Source organism: Delphinus delphis, chromosome 12 (genome assembly GCF_949987515.2).
Source record: "Delphinus delphis chromosome 12, mDelDel1.2, whole genome shotgun sequence".
In the NCBI taxonomy this organism is placed as follows: Eukaryota; Metazoa; Chordata; class Mammalia; order Artiodactyla; family Delphinidae; genus Delphinus; species Delphinus delphis.
In genome coordinates this window covers 2,019,283-2,037,798 of record NC_082694.2, presented here as the reverse complement: position 1 = coordinate 2,037,798, position 18,516 = coordinate 2,019,283, and the positions used below count along the sequence as shown (strand labels likewise).

General features: G+C 60.2%; 1 protein-coding gene across 1 annotated transcript; it reads right to left on the bottom strand.

Annotated features, from left to right (window-relative positions):
* Positions 1-1,341: 1,341 nt before the first annotated feature.
* On the bottom strand, positions 1,342-17,706 carry EDAR (ectodysplasin A receptor). Its single transcript, XM_060027651.1, has 11 exons — positions 17,656-17,706; positions 17,037-17,159; positions 16,500-16,681; positions 12,470-12,555; positions 7,538-7,624; positions 6,148-6,273; positions 5,991-6,065; positions 5,801-5,873; positions 4,990-5,149; positions 4,122-4,182; positions 1,342-2,505 (listed from the first exon to the last, which is right to left on the bottom strand). The coding sequence occupies exons 1-11, from the start codon at positions 17,704-17,706 to the stop codon at positions 2,183-2,185; spliced, it is 1,347 nt and encodes a 448-aa protein (XP_059883634.1). The 3' UTR covers positions 1,342-2,182.
* Between the last annotated feature and the right edge of the window lie 810 nt (positions 17,707-18,516).

Below are 18,516 nucleotides of genomic sequence, written 5' to 3'. Positions count from 1 at the left end.
CATTCCTGAGAAAAGAAACTGCACAGATTATTGTAACCAACTTAAAATTGAGTTTATTAACTCAGCCTCGTACCGAAAGACTGTAGTGGGCTCTGGAACCACTGAAACGTAAATAGGTTTAAAGATCTGTTGTAATTTGTGTATAAAATGGAGTGAAACGTTAAATTCCTCAAAAGGGTAAATAATGGGGAAAGCGATAGTTAAGAGTGTTTGGATGAGACTCTATTAATCGATGTCAAAAGCAGAATTGACGGGGGCCTGGGATCTAGGTGGAGAGCAGGAGCTCTAGTAAAAGCAGCAGATTTCTGCATTTTCACCGTCCATCTCAGTACTGACTTCGACAGAAGAAGGAAGGATGAAGAAGGCTTTTGGAAAATGTCAGCGTAACCACTATTAAAAGCAGAAGAGATTGCTTTTAACTGAAAACTAAAATACGTATACGGACATGGCAAAACATAGAAAGCCAGCAACGTGAAGAATAAAAATATATATTTAGGGTAAGTAAGGGAGGCTTTCAAAATTACGAATAAATTCCGTATTGCCCTATGTTGATAAATTTGAAAATCTGGATGGAATGGACTGTTTTCTAGAAAAAGACAAACTTTCAGAATTGCCTCAAGAAATCTGCAGTAGAAAATCATTAAAGTCTTACAGAAGCGTGAAAATTAATTTTAAAAATGACATTAATTCCAGATGTTTTGCAGGTGAATTGTTTTAACATTTCAAAGAGGAAATATTTAAAGCTATTTAAACTGGCCCAGAAGGTAGGAAAAAACATTCATTTTATACAGATAGCATGAACCCAGTACCAAAAATTGTCAAAGAAAGTAAGAATAAGAGGTTCAAAAGTTTAAAAGAAATATGAACAAATCAACACCAACCGTATGTTACGGGAACATTAATCCATGACCAACTAGGGTAGCATGCATTCCAGAAATACCAGGTTGGCTTTCTGGTAAAAAAGAAATATATATATAGTTTCCTGTATTTGCTGAGCAAAGGTGGAAAGCCATACACTCAATAAATGCCTAAAAATACTATTATTCAACTTAGATTCCTGATAAAACTTACTACAGTATGTTTAAAGGGCCATGAAGTCAGCAAAGTTACTGTGAAACACTGGACACGTGCCTGTTAAAAGTCCTGTGACGCACGGGGGATGTCAGGACCGCTGACGTTAGGAAGGCCTGGCACCTCCTGCAGCTCCATTTCATTTTTGCTCACTTGAGCTTTATCTTCCCTGATTCAGAATCACAGACTAACCTCTTATTTGCAGAACAGAAACTGAGGCCTGGCAGGGGACGAAAATGGCCCACGTTGGCACGAGCAGACCAGGTCCCCAGACCCCGAGCCCAGGCGCTCCGTGGCTGCAGGCCTCACGTTCCGTGACGGGCTCAGAAGGCGCCACGAGGAAACCTGGGGTTACGTGGCTGGCCTCTCAGGAAGTCGTGATTTCCTTTTCCAAGCACAGCCGACCACTTGTTTCTGTCTGAAGCCGGTGGCCTGTGTCCCTGAGCACTGCTGCCCGCAGAGGGCGCCATCCGAGTGCGGATGAGAGCGGGAAGCGGTGCAGGGACCCCGGCCCCCAGGCTGGACTCACGCGGCGGCCCTTGACCGGACGCCCTGCGGACCAGCGCGTGGGGCCGGTGGCAGGGGCTTCCGTGTGACCGGAAGGGCTGCAGGGAGACGGTGACCCAGGGCCACGTGGGTGATTCAGACCCACGCTGAGCCTGGAGCGGGAGGGCGTGGCGCGGGGCCTGCCTCTTGCCGCTTTCCCAGCCTTGGAGCTGTGTTCCTCGTGGCGACGCCCACCCACCTGCTTCATCTCCCAGAGGAAGCGCTCCCCCGCTCGGGTTGTGTGCCGTCTTCCAGGCGAACGTCTGTCTCTCCCGGGCTGTGAACTCCCCGCAGCCAGGGACCAGAGGCTTCACGTCTGTCCTCCCGGCACTGCTGGTGCACACGGGTGGGGCCGACCGTGTCCGCGGAGGAGGGAGTGGCGGGTAGGACGCACGGATGCGCACAGACTTCGCTGGGGCTGGCGAGGCCGGCGGGTTGGCGTGTCCACGTGGATTTCTGTCTTTGGTTAGACCGGGAGACGGGCCTGTTTCCTCCCGTTTCTCGGACCAGCAAGGCGTCCCTGGTGCATGGGAGGCAGCCCAGCCACGGGGTCCGCGGGCCCCGCTCAGGACGCCGGGGGCGGCGGGGCGGCGGGCGGCGGGATCCCCACCCACTCCAGGATGTCTGCGCACAGGGACTCCACGGCGTCCAGCCGCTCGATCTGCACCAGCTTGGTGAGCAGCTCCGGGATGCTGTAGCCGGCCGTGCTGATGCGGTCAAAGAGCTGCAGGCCGTCCGTCATGCCCCCGATCTCGTCCCGCTTGAGCCCGAAGCTCTCGGCCAGGTGGCGCCACGTCTTCACCACGGCCTTCTCCGAGTTGTACGTGGCGCTGAGCATCCGGCTGGTCTTCTCCAGGCAGTCGAACGGCAGCTCCGTGGGGCTGAGGCCTGCGCGACAAAGGGCCACGGTCAGAGATCGGCAGAAGCGCAGCACCTTCGAAAAGGCTTTCTAGACTCTTTTTTAAAACTGTAAAATAAAACACAAATGCAGAAAACCACACAGAATATATGCTTAAGGTGAACAACTCCCGGGACACTGCCAGGCACACGCGAAGCCCCTCCATTCCCCTGACCCAAGCAGCCCTCCAGGACGCCCTCTAGGACATGGTGGGCCATCACCAGCGCCTTTGATACGGGCCACTCTTACTCAGGTCCCTTTATGGGGACCACGGTCACCTTCATGAAAGGTGCTCCAAGGACAGCCTGGCGTGGGTGTCATCTGAGCCAAGTCACTGCCAAGTCAGTGGCCTAGCATTCCTCAGACCCCACTGTACGTCAGACTCGGCCAGAGGCACTTAAAAAAGAACGTGTTTCCACTTCTGGAAGATGCAGTAGACACGCTCTTCCCTCTTCCTCCTGGTAGCACAGCTGAAGACCTGGGACACACCCACAAGCACAGACAAAACGCCTGTCAAAAGCCTGCTCTCTCAGCAAGAAGAAAACACTCGGACAGTGACTGCCCTCTTACAGCCAGACACACAGAACAGCCCTGGTCCCACTCCCTCCAAGGCCAGCAAAGCTGAGTGGGAGCCTGGGCATCCACCCCCAGGAGGCCGTAGCACCAGGTGTGTCGGCAGGGCCAGGTAGGGACAGGGGCTTGCTCCTCACCGGCTGGTAACAAGCCTCCCCGCGCCTGTGGTGTTGGTGGGGACCACTCGGAAGAGCAGGTGCCCACCCGCACCCCCACGGGTGTCAGCGAAGGCCGAGTGGGAACCCGCGCATCCACGGCCACCTGGCGGTGACAAGGGCTGCCCCTCCCCCGCCCAGGTGTGTCAGAGGAAGCCAGCTGCACGGAAGCTTCAAGTAAGACCCTGAGTCTCAGAATATCACATAAAACTGTTCAGGTTTCCATAGAAACTCACTCATCATGACCAAGCACCAGGAAGATCTCAAATGAGTGAAAAAAGACAATCAGTAAGTGCTGACACTGAGATAACAAGAGATGTTGGGGTATCTGACAGAGATTTTAGGGAAGCCGCGATAAACGTGCTTCAACAAGTAATTACAAACATACTGACACTTGAAACAGATGAGAAAAAATAGAAAGGTTAACAAAGGAAAGTATAAAGAACCAAACGGAGGCTTCCCTGGTGGCGCAGTGCTTGAGAGTCCGCCTGCAGATGCAGGGGACGCGGGTTCGTGCCCCGGTCCGGGAAGATCCCACATGCCGCAGAGCAGCTGGGCCCGTGAGCCATGGCCGCTGAGCCTGCGCGTCCGGAGCCTGTGCTCCGCAACGGGAGAGGCCACAATGGTGAGAGGCCCGCATACCGCAAAAAAAAAAAAAAAAGAACCAAATGGAAATGTTAGAACTGAAAGATGTAATAACCAAGATTAAAAGCTCAGTAGATACGGCAGAATAAAGAGGAAAGAATTAGTGAACTGGATAGCGGAATAGAAATTAGCTACCTGAACAAGAGAGAGAAACTGAAAGACCCAAGAGCGAAACCCAGCCAGACGGCCAGAGAGGGTCCCCGGGAATAAGTGCCCCCTGGACCTCCACTTACCTTCCACGACGCCACACACATTGGCATACACGTCCAGTATTTTCTTTCTTCGACTCTGAATCTACGAAAAAAGGTGAGTATTAAGTTTCAGAAAGCGAGAAAACGGCAGCAAAGCACCTAATTCTCCACCTCAGTGTTGGCGAGCAGCCGCCTTCCTGATTTCCCATCAGAAACGCTGAACCGCGGCCTGGCAGGAGCGGCTGTCAGATTTGCAGAAGGAAGCCTCTGCCCTGGGTCATCCAACTCCGGCGCCCTCCTTGCTCACAGGGCCTTCCTGGGCTCCACTGGACATTCAGACTCAAAGACGACCAGAGGCCACGTCTGGCCTCGGTCTGTATGGCAGGACGGACCTGGGGGCCCCAGCCTGCAGGGGGGTTCCTGCAGGCACGGAGCCGTTTGGCGCTCTCCAGAGCGGGCGGCTCGGGGTGCACACGTGGCCCTCGGAGCCACCATCTCTTGGGACGACCCCACAGGCCCCCTCCAAGGGTCGCTGAGCTGGGCAGCCAGGGCACATCCTTGTCGGGAGTGACCCCGAGGCTGCACCTCGGCCCCCGCGGCACCCGGCCGTTCTCTGGGCGGCAGGCGTGTGTGTGCACGTGCGTGTGTGTCTTGTCTGGGTGGGTATATTCCAGTATGTTTACAAAGGATGTGCTGTCCTGTGCTGTTCCAAGCCATTTAAACTTTCTCCTCTTGGTTTGTTATTCTTTCTCTTCTTCTATAAAGCTGCACAGTAAGGGAACTAACTTTTCTGTCCTTAATGCCTCCTTTTGAACCTGCCTCCTGGCGGGGCTCGTGGGAGGAACCCCCGGACTCAGCAGCGCCTGCTCAGTGGAAGGCGGTGTGTTTGGGGGCCGGGCGTGGGCCTCACCCCGGCCGCCTTGGTGGCGGTGGACGGCTTCTCCCTGGCCAGGTGGACCAGCGACAGCAGGCACAGCTCTGAGGGGCCCTGCCCGTCGGGGGCCAGCTCCTCGTCGCTGTCCAGGCTCCGGTTCAGCAGCTGCTCCTCCTCCGATGAGGCGTCGTTTTCACTACGGAGACAGGGTTAGGGTTAAAGGTGCCCGGGCTGGCTGGCCTCACCCGCTGCCCCAGCAGTGGGGACTGTGGGCACCAGCAGCTGTCCCCGCTGTACCGAGCGGCTCTGGGCACGGGCCTTGAGACGGAGAGACACCGCTCTGGGGCCTCCCCCACCTCCTGGCCGTCCACACCCGAGTCTCCACCGAGCAGATGGGATCCCGGGCCAGCGCCGCACCCCGCAGACGCCTGGAGTTACTGGAAACAAAGCCGAACACAGCCTGCGCCCGGGGACCCCCTCCGACGGGGGCGGGGCGGGGGGCTTCGGGACCCCCCACGGGGGGCAGGGGGGCTCACGTCACCCCCCTGCCCCCGCCCAGGCCGCGGCCCTAGTCACGCTCTCGAAATCACTCCACGCAGACGAAGAACCACATTCTTCCTCATAGGCACCCTGCTCGCCTCCTGTGGTTTGGCTGAAGATCGATTTAAAAACAAAGAGCCCTGTGTCCTAGCAAGTGGGTCACGGAAGCGAAGCCCCGCCGCGGCGCCACGTGGAGGGGCAGGACACGGAGCCCGGCGCGGACAGCAGGCGGCCTAGCACCCCTTCCCGCTCGCACCCCCGAGGGCCTGCCCGCCCGCCACACCATGGGCTGCTGTGCCCGACTCACCTCTTGGCCGACTTCGCCGGAGCTGCCGTCAGCTTCTCGAATTCGTCCTGCTCGGAGAACATCACCACGCTGTCTGTGGGGACGGGAGCAGGTCGGGGAGGCGTCAGCATCCGGCCTCCCCGGAGGGGCACGCGCGCCCGGCCCTCAGCCCACGCCCTCCCGGGCGCCCGGCCCAGGGGCTGCCCCCCACCTGGGGCTGCTTTCTTCTCCTCCTCCTGGCTCACGGGGGCTTCCGGGCTCTTCACGGGGGCGCTGGGGCAGCAGGCTGTGGGTACAGAGGGCGTGGGCGGCCGGCTCACGTCGGGGGGAGTGGTGGGGGGGGCGGGCGCGGGGCACGGGGGCGGCACCTGGGGCGGGAGGCCTGGCCTTCAGGATGTAGAACATGATGATGAGGACGAGGGCGATGGCCATGGTGAAGATGGTGGACATGGCGATGACCAGGGCCGTGGCCAGGTGTCCTTGGCCCAAGAGCTCTGCTGCGGTCGGGAGAGAAGGCCGTGACTCGGGGCTCGGGCCGCCCTGTGAGGCCGCGGCCCCGGTGAGCAGTGGCCCTGCCGCTGACCCTCCAGGGGACCCTCGGGATCCAAAACGCTGGCTTCGTCTGAGAACCAAGCGCTAAAAGTCCGCTCCGGCCGTCACGTCGGGACCGCCCGTCCGGCCCCCTTGCTGGCCAGCGGTGGCGGATGCCCAGGTTGCTCCCGGGTGTTTGCTCTCGGTTCTACTTCTTTGGGGACCCAGCAGGTGGGTGTGGAGAGAAGGGGGCCCACGAGCTAAACTGTCCTGAAGACAGTTCAATCCAAGATTTTTCCCAGCAAGAGCCGGGGTGGAAGCGTCGCCTCCGAGGGCCGAGACGTGATCCCTGGTGGGGCTCCAGCTTCTCCTGCAGCCTCGGGCTCTGTGTGCCCAGGGCCCAGGCAGAGGCGTGCCCAGGCTGCCACGCACCTCCTCTGCTCGTCTCCCCAAAAAGGGAGACCGGTCCTAATTCTCTGAGGGAACCAAGCAGGACCCGCTCTCTCGAAGCAGGATCCAGGTACCCAGGCCCCCGGCCCCCAGAGGGAGGCCGGCCCCTCTTTGTTAAAAGGCACTAGAGCCGGTAGCCAGGCGCTGCCCCTCCAGGTGGGGTGCATCTGGGTGGTCCTCGTGTTTTCCTTTCCTCTGTGCTGGTGCCACCTCCGTCCTGGAGGAAGTGAGGTTCAGAACTTCAGCTAAGTTCCCGCCTCAGTGCTCCGTGTGAATGCAGGGGTCAGGTTGGTGGGCCGCGCGCCCTGGGATTCTGAGACGTGGGCCCGGAACGTGCTTCCCAACCGGGCAGCATGGGAACAAGCCCCAGTCTTGCTCCGAGAGACACCAAGGCCAGGGTCCTGCAGCCCCCCAGCCTTGAGGACTTGGGGGTGAAGCACAGTTACTGGAAACAAGTATTAAAGTGTCGGGTGGGCAGGTTCATTTGAAAGCCAGCAAGGCTCCCCTGAGTCAGGCCCAACCCCAGGGGGCTGGCCTCCCCTCCGGCTCCCTGCTGTGTACACCTGGGTCACCAGCGTGGTCCAAGGGGCCCCGGCACCTGTGGAGGGATTGGCTCCCCTCCTTGCAGAGAAAGTTGCTAACTTCCAGCAGCCAGGGCCTGAGCGCGACGGACACGCGAGGGGAGTGATCCGAGGTGGGGAAGGTCCCGTTCTGATGACCCTCCTGTCCCCCCTCACTCTCGGCCACCCCTTGGGGCCGGCACCCTCGCCGCCTTACCTTTGTGGACGAGCTGGGACGGGGACAGGGTGCTACTGCCGGGCGTGCGCGGGAAGCTGGTAGGGACTCCCGAGACAGCTCCCACACCTGCGGGGACGGCGGTGACAATGGGTCCCTCGAAAGGACCCGGCTGCCCCAGCCTTGGAGATGGAGCACAGGCTGCGGGCTGAGCGCCCCCGGCCCCATGGATCCAGAATTCTCATGAGGAAGGGGCTGGGCCGGGGCCCCTTCACCTCTTAGAGCTCATGACAACGCTACAGAGTGCCCGGACCTCGCCGGCGATGTTGCTCCCTACGTGGGACACACGGGTTCACAGCTGCTCAATCTGAGGGATTCAGACTCGGTCTCCACGAGCACCCGTGGGGAGGAGAGAAGCAGGTGTGTGCGCGCGTGTTTGGGGGGAGACACCTGAGGGATTCCTTCCATTGCATCGAACAGGGACGTTCTTGTAATACTTCTTCTAGTTATAAAACGAATACAGGCTCGTGATTTAACACCTGGAAAATATCAGAACCCAAGAAAGAAGGGAGAGGATCACCCACAGCCTCACGGTCTAAAGTTGACATTTTGATGTATTTCCCTCTAGAATCTTCCTCTGATAACGTTTTTGAAACAGTTGTGACCGAACGGCTTAAGAACAGAGATGAGGTTTCCTTCCCTCAAAACTGTGAAGCACAAACTTGGCTCCTTCGTGAACGGTGTCGCAGCGTCTGGTTCTGGGTCGGCTGAGTCGGCAGCGGTTTGTCCTGTTAAACCACCTGGACAGTAGAACCTCCTTAGGTCCGACTGAGCTCTGTGATTCGTAAGAGGATCGTGTTTTAATACGTTTCCTCCCGTCTGGCTTCTGTCTCTCCGGGTCCGGGGTCATTCGCGGCTCGGGTTTGCCTGAGTGAGGACAGGTGCGCGGGGCCCCCGTGTCCAGACGGCCGTCCTGGCCCTGCAGGACCTGGGCAGCTCTGGAGGTGGGCGGGTGGAGAGGGTGGAGGCTGGGCGGGACAGGCAGTGGGGGACTGGCCCCGAGTGACCGCACTTCTGTTTGTTTGGAGACCCTCGCGGGGGGGAGGGGGGAGGACACGTGGTCCCCGCAGCCCGACCGGGCCGCTGTCCCCCTGGGCGGCCTCCCTCGTCCGTAAAACACCGCCGGCTGCTCAGGTGTCCCAGGACCAGAGGTGCCTCCGCTGGAGATTTCGGCTCCTGCAGCCCAGGGCCTTCACCCCTATGAGCTGCCGACCTTTGCCCTTTGCCCTCTGCCCACGGCGGGGCAGCCCCTTCCCCACGCCAGGCTCGTGCCCGCGGTCCCCGCCACTGCCAACTGCTGGCCCTCGGGTGAGTCCTAGCTCTCCCGCTGAGAGGGGCGCGGGAGGCCGCAGTGGGTCTTCGCATCCTCTCCCAGGTGGGCTCCTGAGTGCGTCCAGGGCCTAGAGGGACGTCCCTCGGCCTTTCCCCCACCCACCAACGTCCGACACATCTCGTGACTGAAGCGAGATTTAACCGGCATTGATTTCGCCATCTCTCCTGGGGTGGGGGGCAGCGTCAAGCACCACCCGATTTCCTTTCAAAAGCAAACAGGTTGCTGGGAACCAGGCCATCTAAGGGGCTTGAGGCAGCTGGAGCCGCATCTCAGGAAGACAAATCCCCGTGGGCTCTGCGTGTGGGTGTTTGTCGTCTCAGTCTGTTCCTGTCCCTCTCTGCTGGGCTTGCCCATGCGGCTGGTGACGGGCTTGGGGACACAGACGCGCCCAGGCCTGTGGTCTAGAGAGAGACAGCCAGAGCTGCTGGCGGCTGGACTTACGAGATGCCTCTGCCCCCCGACGGGAGGGGCTGGCACACAGTGACCACATCCCCTGCCCCGCAGGTGCCCCGTCCCCGCCGGGTGGCAGCTGGGCCTCTGCCCTGATTCATGACACCCCCAGGGGCCTCCAGCTGGTGTCACCTGCACAGCCCTGGGATCCTCGCTGATCTCCAGTGGATCAGACGGACTGTTCTGGGCACACTGAGGGGTGGGGAGGCTGCGTGGCCAGTGGGCATCTCTGTGGGCAGGCGCCCTTGGGACAGCGCCACCGGGACCCTGCACAGCCGAGTCTCTGAGTCCCCGTCCCAGGCTCTGCTCTGGTCCCACGAGGACTGACTCGGCACCAGCACCAGTATTTGGTGTCGAGAGGTTTCTGTCCATCCAGCACGTGCCTCCCGGGCTGGCTCCTGAGACAAGAATGTTCCTCGGGGCTGGGTGGTAGGCGGGTCCGTCCCTCCACCCACAAGGGAGCAAAGAGGCAGCGTTTTGTAACCGGGGTGAGGCGAGGCAGGAGACCCCAGAGGAGAGCAGGCGGGTCTGGGTCCGGGTCCGGGTGTGCGCGGCCCTCCGCTGGGTGGGGGTCGTGCTCTGGGGACTGAGCACCGAGCACGTGGCTTAATGTGGCCGCACCTCCACGCCGGGGTTGGGGGGCGCGGGCGACCGGAGTTTCTGCGGCCCTTGTGGTCTATTAATCCACAAGCTGTGGATACTCCGGCTTGTATCAGAGTTCGGCTGGGATCCTCCATGTAGGGCACAGTTTGGATTTTTAGGGACGATTTATGGACTCGTACGGCTTCACGGGGTGGCCCCGGTGCAGAGGCTGGGGCAGCGGCGGAGCACCAGGGCCTGGCTGCTCTCAGGGGACGCAGCTTGGACCCCACGGGAGCTGCGACAGGAGCAGGCGACGGGTGTGCGCCCTCCCGGCTGAGAAGCTCTGCCTTAAGAAACAGCTGGAATCCTGCCGCTGGGGCCAAGGCTTCACCTTCGCGCAGCAGCACTGCTGGGCAGAGAGCTGGCCCTGGACCGGGCGCTTCGGGCGCCTTTGTCCCTACCATGCTGGACGGGGGTCGGGGTGTCCCCCTGACAGACGAGGAAACTAGGGCGCAAAGTCAAGGACCTTTCCAGGAGTGGAAACTCATCGTGAGGCTCCGCCGTGCAGAGAGGCCTCTTTCTTGAAGGGCGAGCACTGCGCGCAGGGCTCGGCCTGCAGGACAGCTTCCCGCGGCCTGGCCTGGCTGGGCTGCTCCAGCACTGAGACGTGAGGCCTGTGTCACACGCTGCCCTGGGGTCCATGCCATGCTCTTTGACGTGGTTTGTAGGGTCCACTGTCCAGCAACCTGGGGTGTCAAGGGGCTGGCTTCACGGGGGTCCAGCCCAGGCGATTACATCCAACCAAAGGCTGGAGGCAAGGGGCTCTGGGCTCCCGACCGGTGGGACCCAGGCATCCAGCCGGCGACTCCGGGGACCTGACCAACTCCTGGCTTTCCCGGGATGGGGCTGCTGGCAGCCCCATGAGTTGGTCACTGTCAGCCTTTCTGGCCCTGTCTGCTGATCCCTGAGCAGAAGCCCCAGATAAAAGGTCAGCGCAGAGGAAGGTGCAGACCCCAGAGGTGGAGCCCACCATGGAGACCCCCTACCCAGCAGGCTCCACGCCCCACGTAAGCCCACAGAGCCTCTTGGCTGCATCTCCCCATTTCCCAGAGGGACAAACAGAGGTCAGGTGACTTTCAGGGTTGCACAGCAGGACTCCGGGTCCCCTGACTCTCAGCTTCCCTTCCTTGCTGGCCTCCTTCAGGGCTGGATCCTGCGAACCCACTGGGGGCCGCTCTTGAGATAAGCAGTCAATTACGGGCTGGGGGCCGGGGGTTACGCGCTCATTGTCGAAGTCTGCTGGATTCGGGGACTCTGCTATCTTTCCCCGTGTGATGGGTCTCGTGTTGGAGGAGAGGAGGGGCTGCTTCCCGGGCTGAGAGCTCTCCGGCTTCGGGGTGGCTAGTGGGGTCCCCCCCGGACGAGGACACGGGCCCCGTGAGCTTTCAGATGAAGGCCCGTGGGGAAGAGCTGCACAAATCCCAGGTTCCACAGCAAAGAGCTTTTTCTCAGTAGGTGGGGGAGTGTCTGCCGTCTTCCCAGACAGGACTTCATCCCAAAGGCCCCTGGGATTGACCCGTTTAGATTCCCCAGCAGAAGCCACAGAAGTGGCAGCCCAGGCCTCTGGCCCTCCTCTAATTTGTGAATTAATTAGCACCTGGCTGGGTGGGAAAGCTCAGCTTTAAAGCCGTGCAAACTGTCCTTGCCAGGTTCATCTACTTAAGGACTCTGGACGGGAGGGAACGCCCTCCCACTGCCCAAGGCATCTCCTCCAGCCGATCCCAAGGGCAGGAGCCCTCCTCCGCTTCCTCCTGGTGCTTTCAGGAGGCAGGCCCTTGTTCTAGTCTCCCTGACAAGATGTTGTGAGAAAGCGGGGTGGGCAGGGCCCCAGTGCAGACCCTCAAGCTCTCTGGAATGGGAGCGGGGTCGCACGCAGCCCAGGACCAGACCCCCACTTCCCTCCCGGCCGTCCTGTCGTCCATCCGTCCACCTGTCCCACCTTGTTCGTGTCTCTCCCGACCACAGACCTGAGAGGCCACACACCGCCTTCTCTGAAGCAGAGATTCCTGGCCCTTCCTCATAAATGGACACCCAAGAACGTCAAACCAAAATTAGAGCAGGAAAGAAGCAGCCCGAGGTGAGATTCTAAACTTGAGAGACTTTACGGCACGTGCGTTGTGATCAATCCTCATATTCCCTTGGCCTCGTCTGGTTTATAAAACACACGTGAGAACTCACAACTGCTGAGCCCTTTGTAGCGTTCAACAAAACACCTCGGCATTGTGGGTGTTTGCAAAGATCGTGAGAGATGGATGGTCCACGTTACAGATGAGAAAACTGAGGCTCACAGAGGTCCTGCACTGGTGCTGACCTGCATCTGACTCGTGGTTCTGCCACTGCAACCCTGCCCCGCCCCATGGACCTGCAGCCTGCCACCGGCGCGCAGATCATCTCTGTGCTCTCACGGTCACGAGCCAGGGTGGGAAGCTCCCGTGTAACGCGAGGTATCGGAGCTGAGCTGGGACCACTGCCGGGGCGCAGACACTCACATTCCTTGGTGTTGGGGGGCGCCAGCAGGCAGGAGTAGCAGACCATGCCGTAGATGTTCCGAGGCCTGTTCTCCAACATGTAGTAGCTGCGGGGCGGAGAGAAGACAAAGCAGACAGGTGAGCAGGCGTGAGCACGGAGCGTGCTGAGCACTCGGCATGCCCGCCACCAAAGCCGGACACAGGAGGGCCGGCAGGCCCCTCGGGCACAGTCTGCAGCCTGGCGGCGTTACGGGCAGGGGTGTCTAGGCGAGACCCTCCCCCACCCTGGCCCTCCTCCGTCTTCCTGGCACACAGGCCCCTGCTGGGGAGGCTGTCTGAGCTGTGCCCCAGCCTGACAAGGCTCCTGGGCCCAGCGGGGTGATGAGCTGAAGGCCCAGTGAGAAGCAGGTTCTCAGGGTTTCTAGCATGTTCCTCCAGGAGCTGTCAGGGGCCTCCTCCTAACTGGGCCTGCATTCAACCCATCGCTGGTCTCTAGCACCTGCTGCGCCCCGTAACTTTCAGAAACGTTTTTCTCTTCAGGGCTCACTCGGCCTGTCCTGGGCGGGACGGGGGGGTGAGGACGCAGCTCAGCTGCTTCATTTCCCTCCACCCGAAGCTGGCTGTTCCCTTAGGGCCCCGCGGCCCTCTGTCTCTGTGTAAAGGTCAGACTGCCCACACTCTGGTCTACACTGTGACCTTCCCCAGTTTTGTTTTCTGTTTGCTCCTGTTCTTCAAGGGCTGATTAAGGTGAGGGGCCCAAGACAAGACTCAATTCATACGGGGCCTCTGGAATCTTCCTCCGAGTCGACGGGGTGTAGCTTCTCCCCAAGGACTTCCTCCGCTCGGGGCTCCTAGGCTAGCGGACGCTCCCTTGCCCTCCCCCCGTGCTGGCGGGCAGAAGCCACCATGAACTTCACCCCATCCTCCCTCCGTCCTAGGAGGCCCGGCAGGGAGTGGCCGCGGCCAGCGGGAGCTTGTCGTGGGGAAGCAGTGAAATCCAGCCTCTCTGCGTGCTTTGTTCCCCGGCCTCCTGCACAGCCTTTCTCACAGGAAAGCCCGTGGACGGCTCCTCGTGCAGCCAGGGCCTGGCCTCCCGCTGACACACAGCGCCTGCCAAACCACAGGCAGGGACACGGCCACACAGACCCCAGGATGCACTCGCAGGGCTGAGCTGGGTCGGAGCGGCCCGGGCGAGCCTCACCCACCGCTTCCTGCCCTGCGAAGTGGAATCATGGGAGGAGCCCATCCAGATCACGAACGTGCAGGTGACTCCGAGGTCGGACCTGAGCTCCACACCTGTCTCCATCCATGTGTTAGGTGTCCTGGTCTGGACACTAGGACGGCCTCGAATTCCACACACCCCTCCTCCATCTCCCCTCCACCTCCTGCAGCCACATCCCAGCAAGAGGCATCACCGCCCTCACGGCTGGCTGGGCAGGCATCCCACACGACCCGGTCTGCAGCTCCGTCACCAGGATCTTCCAGCTGCTCTAAAGGTTTCCTCTGCCTCTGCTCCCGCCCGCTCCCACGACTCCCCTGCCTGGTCCCGGCTCTGTCTCTTCCCCAAGCGGCCGGGTTCCTTGTTCTGGACGCAGCCCGACAGCACCCTACGCGACCGCGAAGTCCGCAGGGGACCTGCAGCGGCACCAAGTGAAGACTTGCCATCCCTGCCCCCTGCCCATCCCCACAGCCTTGCCTGCACCTTCCGCTTGGCCACAGGGACCACAGCCCCACAGCCCCTTGTACTTTGTCTTGAGCATCTGCCTCAGACAGCCCTGTCCTCTTCTTGGCCCCCGTCCCCCGCCACTAAGGAGGGTCCTTCCTGGACCCCTAGACGACTGGGCATACCTGCCCTCACCGATTTTCCACTGCAAAGAGAGGAACAAAGTTCTCCTCTTTGTCTCACTACTACCCACCTGGTGGGCTCTCAAGTCAGAGGTTTACGAAAGTAAGTACAGGAGCTGCTACGCTAGGTTGTGCCTGTCAGATCCGATTCTCACACCCGGAAGCTCTCAAAGTAAGTTGAGGTTTTGCAAAGAGCATTATTTTCTTCCCGAGGTGAGCAAGGCCACGTGTGCAAGCTTTTCCTCGGCACAGCTGTAGTTAATCCTCGAAACTGCGTTTCTCTCGTGAATTATGTGTCTGCACCAATAAGAAACAGTCAAGGCAAAGACCTAGGAAGTGTATGTTACGAGGGACTGATTCCAGCCACCTAAGGTCAAGGTCCTACTGAAGTTCTCTTGTTTGGGCAGTGTCTGCACAAAGTCCTCAGCAATGCTTGTGTCACTGGTGGGAAAACCTCAATTCTACTTCTTCCGATATGTTCGTTTTGGTGGGCACAGGGCAACACGATAACCTCCACAACTAAATGAAAGGCTGCCAGCTATAGAACTTTTTTTTTTTTTTTTTTGCAGTACGCGGGCCTCTCACCGCTGTGGCCTCTCCCGTTGCGGAGCACAGGCTCCGGACGCGCAGGCTCAGCGGCCATGGCTCACGGGCCCAGCCGCTCTGTGGCATGTGGGATCTTCCCGGACCAGGGCACGAACCCTTGTCCCCTGCATCGGCAGGCAGACTCCCAACCACTGCGCCACCAGGGAAGCCCGAGAACTTTTATTCTTATCAGACTTTCTAAAGGAACAGCCTACTATCCTCCCTGGGTGTAGCTACCTGTTTCTTTGCACATTGAGAAATAATGTTCCCCTGCTTCCTGTACCCGTTTGACAAATAGTTTGGATCGTACTCTGTGTCCGGGATGGGGATGCGGGCCTATCAGGCAGATACGTGGCCATGCAGGTCTGCAGCTCAGGAGGCGGGTCTGAACCGAAGGCCGAAAGCTGCAGAGACTCGGGGTGGGGATGGTCACCAGCAGGGGGATGGCGGAGGAAATAGATGCTTCCCAGCATACATTTGAACTAAGGTTAATTTCTGCGAGCTTAAAATATCTCCCTCATCTTAAAGAGTTTTTCACTTTCAATCTGTCTCTAACTTGAAGGGTCTTTGTGCACTTCCCTTTTTTTATAGACTAACGTCCACTGCTCTTGTTTGCACACAGTCTTCTTATTTTCTATCTCCTCTTAATTCAATACAGTGATTCCAGGTGGGAGGGGCGGGCGGATAACAAGTGACAAGCCGGCTGCGAAATATTGTTCACACTGCTGCTGCTATGACCACCGCCATCATCACCTCCATCATCACCATGACCACTGCCATCATCAGCGTGTCCATCAACATCACCTGCGTCACCGCCACGACCACTGCCATCACCTCCACCATCACTTCTATCACCTTCGTCATTACCATGACCACCGCCATCATCACTGTGTCCGTCAACACCACCTCCATCACCACCATGACCACCACCCTGACCTCCATCACTTCCATCACCTCCTTCATCACCTGCATCACCACCACCTGCATCACCACCATGACCTCTACCATTGTCACCACCACCAGTGGCCTTCACCACTGCTCTCAGTCTCTATCTGCAGCCCTTGTGAGCACAGGTTGTGTGACCACCAGAGGGAGGTAGTCACTGGGTGTCAGGGTTGTACTTTCCTTCTCCCAAGGGGAACTTACCACTGTCTTGTCTAAGAAGGAAGACTGTCTTTTAGGCTAACTGTGCTTTCACTTTGCTTTTTTGGGAAGACTTTTGACACATAACAGAATTGTGGTGGAATTACAGGCACCATATGTCTCAAATATTTCTATTAGTAGCTTTTTACACTAAGTTTTTTCCAGAATACTAAAAATACCAAAAATAATACATTGGTATGGAATCTTGGTTTTCTTTCCTCCAGAGCATTCCACATGTGTTGTCTCATTGAAAGTACTCAACAGATCTCCTTGATTTGAGAGCTCAGAGGTGCTATGATGACGATGTCCACTTAGGGACACACACGCGGAGCCCGGGTGGGCGGCCCATCCCGGGGAAGGTGGAGGGAGGGAGGGACCCCGACCCTGGACATGTGCGCCCTGCTGATCCGCAGGCCTGGCTGCCTGCCGTGGGACCCGGGGCGGCAGAGGAGGTGGGGCGGGGCGGCCCTGAGCTCACCCGGGCAGGCAGGGCCCACACTCGGCGTCGTGCTCCGTGTCCCCCGGCGTCAGCACCGTGGCCCGGAAGAAGCCCTCGCAGTCCTTGTGGCGCCGGCAGATCTGGTAGCCGCCCTTGGAGAACTTCTCCGCGGGGCAGGGGACGCAGCCGTAGTCCTCGTCTCTGGTGCCGTAGCCGCAGGACTGGCCGGGGACGGGGACACAGGTGAGTCAGCGGCCGCGCCCGCCATGACCCGATGTTGGTCCCTCTGAGCCCTCCTGCCCCGCGGCGCCCGGCCCCACGCTGCCGCTCCCGCCGGGTCCCGGATAAACTCAAGCCGGTGGAGCTGCAGGCCTGGGCGCCCGACTCTCGGGGCTGCGCGAGAACCCCAAATACCGCAGCCGCGTTGGGGCTCCCGGACCTGAGATCACGGCGTGGAGCTCGTCCGGAGGAGGAGAGGCCGCGTCCAGGCCGCCAGCCACGCGGGGCAGGACGCCGCCCCCTCCCCCGCGCCTGCGCTTCTTACACTTCCGGGGCGGGCGCGGCGCGGGGTCTTACCAGGTAGGGCTCCTCCCCCGGCCCGCACGGGGGACACTCGTGGCACAGGCCCGCGGTCTGGTTGTAGAACTCGTTCTCGCCGCAGGTGGCGTCCTCCGCTCCGGCCCAGCATGCCAGGGACGCCTGCCTCGAGGAAGGGTCTCCTTTGGCCTCCACGCGCCCTGGGAGACGCCCCCCAACTCGGGGTCGGCTTCCGGAGGTTGTGGCGGAAGGACCTGGCGGGGCCCTGCGGCCCCCGGCGCTGATTTGGCGACTTCGGTAATGACCAGGCAGCCCCCGCCCTGCTGTCGTAGGCTCCATCCCAAACGCTCCACCCCAGGAGCTCCCCCGACTCCCCTCCCCACGGCCCTCGACTCCTGGGGAGCCCGGGGGCTTGGCTTCCCCCGCTTCGTGGCTGCAGGAGCGCAGAGCACGCGGCCGGCGAGGGAGCTCCGAGCAGCGGCCACCTCGGGGCCCGGGGCCAGTCGGGGCTTTGCTGGCGCCTTGGAGAGCGCAGTGAAGGGGGTGTGTGATCGCCCGTGTCGCTGCCACACAAACAGGCCGAGAAGGACACGGCTGGTGAAGGGCACGGCCGGGTGGAGCTCCCACTGGAACCTACGCAGGTGCCCTGGCCACTTACCACCAGGATGGGCAGCCAGGCCATCCGTGTGCCGCCTCTCCTGTGGGCCATTCTTTCCCGAGGGGTCACCTGAAAGACACACTTCATCTGTGCGGGGGCTGCAGGCGAGGGCTGCTCCGGGACCCCGGCCCCGCCCAGCCCCACCTTCACTGCCCCCGGGTCTGAGGGCCTCCCGGCAGGCACAGCAGGAATGAATACGCCCTAAAAGAAAACGCAGGTTTTAAGCTGAGCCCCAGGCCCCTTGGACGGCCTCCACCCACGGCCCCGGTAGCATTGTGCCCTCCCTGGGAAAGAGCTCCAGAGACGAAGGACCAGAGCCCACGGAGGGCCGATGCACAAGCCCAGGGTAATGGCCACTCTCCTGCTCGGAGGGTCTGAAGAAGCAGGTCCCGATCCCCCAGCCGCGGGGGCGCCCTGAGAGAGGTCAGAACCCAGACCACCCATTGCCCCCGCCTCCTGCCGCCCCTGCCCGATGTGAGCTTCCTCCCTGGCACCCGCTGGAGCCATTCAGAGCACAGTTGGGTCCAGCCCTGTAGTTTTACTGTTGAGACAGCTGAGGCCCAGATAGGTCAGGGGCTGGCCCAAGGCCACACAGCTGCCACACGGACGGGGCAACCGCAGCCCGCTTCACCAACCAAACCCTGCCGTCATTGTCACTTCTCCTTTTTCAGGATCAGAGGCCTGTGTTTCCGACGCACAGCGATTTTACCTGGGAGCCTGGTGCACGGAGCAATGCTGGGCTCACCCGGTGTTCCTCGTTCCCCAGCAGCCACATTTGGGCCACTGCTGTCTCGCCTGGACACGGGGTTTGAATTCGTGACAAAAGAACACACCCCGTTCTGACGCTGGCCTGTGGGAGGA

Bases quoted from the DNA above. Each gene is read 5' to 3' on its own strand.
- EDAR (XM_060027651.1), bottom strand. From the start codon at position 17,706: ATGGCCCACAGGAGAGGCGGCACACGGATGGCCTGGCTGCCCATCCTG. The intron at 5,874-5,990 runs GTGGGGGGCAGC...CCGTCCCCACAG, and splicing joins GGAGAAGAAAGCAGCCCCAG to ACAGCGTGGTGATGTTCTCC. The intron at 2,506-4,121 runs GTAAGTGGAGGT...TTTGTCGCGCAG, and splicing joins TGTGTGTGGCGTCGTGGAAG to GCCTCAGCCCCACGGAGCTG.